This window comes from Dendrobates tinctorius, unplaced genomic scaffold (genome assembly GCF_039654945.1).
Source record: "Dendrobates tinctorius isolate UK_male_01 unplaced genomic scaffold, ASM3965494v1 ptg000051l, whole genome shotgun sequence".
Lineage (NCBI taxonomy): Eukaryota > Metazoa > Chordata > Amphibia > Anura > Dendrobatidae > Dendrobates > Dendrobates tinctorius.
Window position 1 is genome coordinate 2793421 of NW_027361719.1, and position 4753 is coordinate 2798173.

The 4753-nt window shown below is 44.8% G+C and overlaps 1 protein-coding gene across 1 annotated transcript; it reads right to left on the bottom strand.

Moving 5' to 3' along the window:
* Window positions 1-3488: 3488 nt before the first annotated feature.
* LOC141091368 (olfactory receptor 5AP2-like) lies at window positions 3489-4436 on the bottom strand. The gene has a single exon (XM_073576923.1). It carries the CDS (start codon window positions 4431-4433, stop codon window positions 3489-3491), a length of 945 nt encoding a protein of 314 aa, XP_073433024.1. The 5' UTR covers window positions 4434-4436.
* Between the last annotated feature and the right edge of the window lie 317 nt (window positions 4437-4753).

The following is a 4753-nucleotide window of genomic DNA, read 5'->3' on the forward strand; positions in this document are numbered from 1 at the left end:
CCCGGAGCCATGTCTGTACCAGATGATGTAAGGTCTGTAGATGGTGGTGATGTTCTCGGACCCAGGTAGACACACCTGTCCGTGGGTAGTCCTCTCCTGGATCCAGCTCCAGTTCCGTGATTTCTTTCCCCATTCGGCCGAACAGCAAGGAGTAAGGTGTGTAACCGGTGGTTTGATGGGCTCGATTGTTGTAGATCCACATGAGTTCAGAGACATACTCTGTCCACCTAGCCTTCCTATCGTCTTCCAAGGTCCTTAACATCTGAATTAGAGTACGATTAAACTTCTCACAGGCCTCATTTCCCTGAAGATGGTACGATGTGGTGTGTGATCTCTCAAACTGATAGATCCACTGTAACTCATCAATTACTCTTCCTAAGGAACAAGCTCCTTGATCCGAAAGGATCCACTGCGGGCATCCATACACTTGAATGAAATGTTTACAGATGGCGTATGCAGCGGACTCAGCCATCTGGTCCCGGGTGGGCATCACCACCGCAAACTTCGTGAAATGGTCTACCATCACTAGACAGTTGTTGTATCCTTCCTTGGTGGGCCGGCCCGATGGTCAAATAGTCGATGGTCAACAGTTCCGGGGGGGCTGAGGTTACTATCGTCTGAGTAGGAGCTCTTTGTTTCGGGGACTTGGCAAACTCACAGGCCCGACAGAGTCTACAAGCCTCCTCGACCGCTGCTCTTAGTCGAGGGTGGTAGACAAACCGCTGTAGCCACTGGAAAGTATTTTCAAGACTGAAGTGAGCCCCTTTTTCATGAGCTTCAGTGGCTTTGGCCACGGTGGACAGTCTCTGGAATCACCACCTGCCAGGAAGCCCCCAGCTCCTTCTGTAGTTGAACCTTCCGATATAACAGCCCGTTTCTCATCTGGAAGCGTTCCCACTGCCAGAGTATCTTCAATGCTTCTGGAGTCAGAGCACTCCGCTGTTTATGACTAGGCAGCTTCTTCAGTGTCACCCACTGTCTGAACAGAGCAAGCTCACGATCTTCTTGTTGTAACCAGACCCACTCATCCTGGGATCTTCACAACACCCCTTCATGATGGGGGATCTGTATTTGGTCCAGCGTGGCCGCCACGGTCACAGCGGTCTTTCGGAACCGGGGAACCTCCTCTTCCTCCAGCATCTCATCTTTTCTCTTTCCTGGTGGTGCATGTCTTGCTCTGGAAAGGGCGTCAGCGTGGGTGTTCTCCAACCCCCCTTTATAAGTGATTCTGTATCGGAACTTTGCCATCCGGGCCACCCAGTGTTGGTCCAGGGCCCCTAACTTGGCATTCTCCAGATGTGCTAATGGATTGCTATCAGTGCGCACCAGCACCTCTGAGCCGGACAGGTATTCTGCAAATCTCTCCGTCATGGCCCACACCAACGCCAGCCAGCAACTCCAGGTTGAAGGAACTGTAGTTATCCGGGTTGCTTTCGGAATCATGAAGGGACCGGCTAGCATAGGCGATTCTGCGAATCTCTCCATCATGGCCCACACCAACGCCAGCCAGCAACTCCAGGTTGAAGGAACTGTAGTTATCCGGGTTGCGTTCGGAATCGTGAAGGGACCGGCTAGCATAGCCTCTCTCTCCAGTCCTGCACCTGCGACAACACAGCTCCAAGTCCATACAAGCTGCCATCAGTGTGGAGAATGAACGGTATAGAGAAGTCGTCATAAGCCAGAACCGGAGCTTCAGTCAGTGCCTTCTTTAAATCCCAAAAATGCCTTCTCCTGCCTTCTCCCAACGGATGGATTGACCCTTGGCATTTGGGGGTACCCCTTTTTAGGAGTTTGAGTAACAGTTACACCATCAGGGCAAAGTTCTTCACGAAGCGATCATGGTACCCCGTCAATCCCAGGAACACCCAGACATCTTTTACGTTCTCCGGCGTCGGCCAATCTCAAATCACCGCAATTTTCTCCTGTGACGGCTTCACTCCTTCAGCGGAAATGACATGACCTAGGTTCTCGATCTGGGTCTGGAAAAAGTGACATTTCTGGGGTTTCACTTAACATAGGGAGCAAGTCAGTGAGGGATCAGTGACCTGTCATTTAAGCCCATAAGGATGAAAGTGAGAACAGAAGAACAGAGCATAAAATAAAGCCCCCACCACCCCCACAGGCCGCCCCGAGGCACAGGAATCTCATTAACTGGAAACTGCAAATAAAGATTAAACAACGACCACAACACGGATTTCATCACCCAGGTATCATTTTACTCAGTATAATAGCGCCGATCTGACACTGTCTGTAGGTTACTTAGCAAAATCCTGCTGGCAGGTTCACTTTAAAGAAAATAAGTTATCTGGAAATTTTTAATATAGGCATTGTCCATTCTCTATTATGAAGAATCTTCCAGAAGTAAATATAATCACATTCAATATGAACAAAAAATATCAGGGAACATAGACTGCTTGACATAAAACCAGCAGGACAGACATAGGACCACACAGTGGAAAGAAAAGGGAACGGAAGCGAAGGGAAATGGAATGCGTTTAGGTTTTTAGACCACTCCTATCTATATACGAGTAGCTTTGGCTTTTTGTATATAAACCGCTACTATGTATAGCTTTATGTTTTCACTTTTTTTATATTGTGTCATCCTTTTTAAGGGGTAAATTCTAGCTTTCCTAGCCATTTTACAAACAATATGATTCTCTACAGTATGATGATGCCAGCAAGATGGTACAGAAGATGGTACGTACTTTGAATTTAGTATTGACAGTGAAAGTTAAATAAAATAGCACTTTTTGTAGCCCCAAAAAATATACTTTTAGTCTTTTCAGAGTATAAGATGAGCTATTTGGCAGACTGTAGATGAGATGCAGTTGCCTTATTTTGCCACATTACGTTAGGCTGTGAGTGATAAAGTCATGGATAACTGTTATTGCATGATCACACATCTCATCCATGGGAAGCATAACTTCTTCTGATAATGTGATCAGTGGAGAACTTCAACTGGCCCATTCATATTCAGCAAAAATAAAAAGCCCCTTTAAAGGGAATCTGTCACTTCATTTTTGCCCTATGAGATGTGGCCACTGCCATCAGGGGCTTATCTACAGCATTCTGTAATGCTGTAGATAAGTCCCCGATGTAACCTGAAAGATAAGAAAAGCGAGTTATATTATACTCACCGGGGGGGCGTGGTCCGGTGCGGTGGGTGTCGCGGTACGGTCCGGCGCCTCCCATCTTCTAGCGATGACGTCATCCTTCTTACTTATGCTGCGGCTCCTGCGCAGGCGCAATTCTCTTCCCTGTTGAGGGCAGAGTAAAGTACTGCAGTGCGCAGGCGCCGGACCGCTCTGACCTTCTAGATGTACTTTTAGTGTCCTCTCGCATATATGTGCAGTTACGGTGGTCACGCGTGTTCAGTAACTCACTTTTACCACCAGCAATATAATTGTGGAACAGACTATTTAATTCTGAATTCTCATGCAAATGATTTAGTATAGGTAGATAGAGAGTTGTCACTGTAAATATACACACTATAATATCAATTTAAGTCTATATCTGTCTCTGATTTTTATGAATGCTCTTGTGACTTCCTTGTTTCTTAAGCTATAAATTAATGGGTTAATCATGGGAATAATAACAGTATAGAAGACAGAAGCAATCTTGTCTTGGCTCATAGCATAACTAGAAGATGGCCGTAGGTACATGAAGACAATGGTGCTGTAGAATAAGCCAACTGTCATTAGGTGGGATGTACATGTAGAGAATGCTTTCTTCCTTCCTTGCTCAGAAGTTATGTTTAATATGGTTGATATTATATAGCTATATGACACTATAATAGTTGTCAACGAGCTGATTTCAGCGAGGCCTCCAAAAATGAACATCACAAGCTCATTTACTGTGGTGTCAATGCAAGAGAGCTTTAAAAGTGGTGGGACATCACAGTAGAAGTGGTCTATTTTGTTGCTCCTGCAGAATGGTAATTGGAACGTGCATGACGTATGAATCGATGCATTGAGGTAACCCCCAAGGTAAGCAAATCCAACCAGTTGCCTGCAGAACCTGTTCTTCATTATTATCATATATAACAGTGGGTTGCAGATTGCAACGTAGCGATCATAAGCCATTATCCCTAGCAGAAAACATTCAAGGCTTACTGAAGCACCAAACAGATACATCTGCATTGCACATTGAACTAATGAAATAGTCTTTGTAGCTGATAGGAAAGTAGCTAAGGTTTTTGGCGTTATGATAGTAGAGTAACAAAGGTCTAAAAAAGAAAGGTTCTTAATGAAAAAGTACATTGGAGTGTGAAGCCGAGAGTCTCCACTGATGGTCAGCATGATGCCAATATTAGCCAACAAAGTAATAATGTAAAATATCAAAAATAAAGCGAAAAGGAGTATCTGGATCTGAGGATCATCAGTAAGACCGGAGAGTACAAAGTAAGAAGGATTTGTGCTGTTCAATATTCTCATGTCTTCTAAAGATGAAAATGGAGCCTTTAACACAAAAAGAAATGTTAGAACAGATCTTGAAAATGTGGCTTTTATTACAATCACATCTCTCAAATAACTTGTATGGAGAAAATTAATCATCAAGTAAGTAAAGTGTAAAGGGTTTATCCCATGAATTAAAAAACATCATATTAAAGGAGTTGTGAGGCCTTGAGGTACAAGCCTGCAGACACTCTCTCTTTGACTGCATACTTGTGAATCCTCACAGCGCGGGTACTGCACGCTGTGAGGATTCTCCAGCGCTGGCGCTGTAATCGGGCGCTCGTGTGAATGCAGGTATG

Coding starts and splice junctions, on each gene's coding strand:
- LOC141091368 (XM_073576923.1), bottom strand. CDS start 4,433: ATGAGAATATTGAACAGCACAAATCCTTCTTACTTTGTACTCTCCGGT.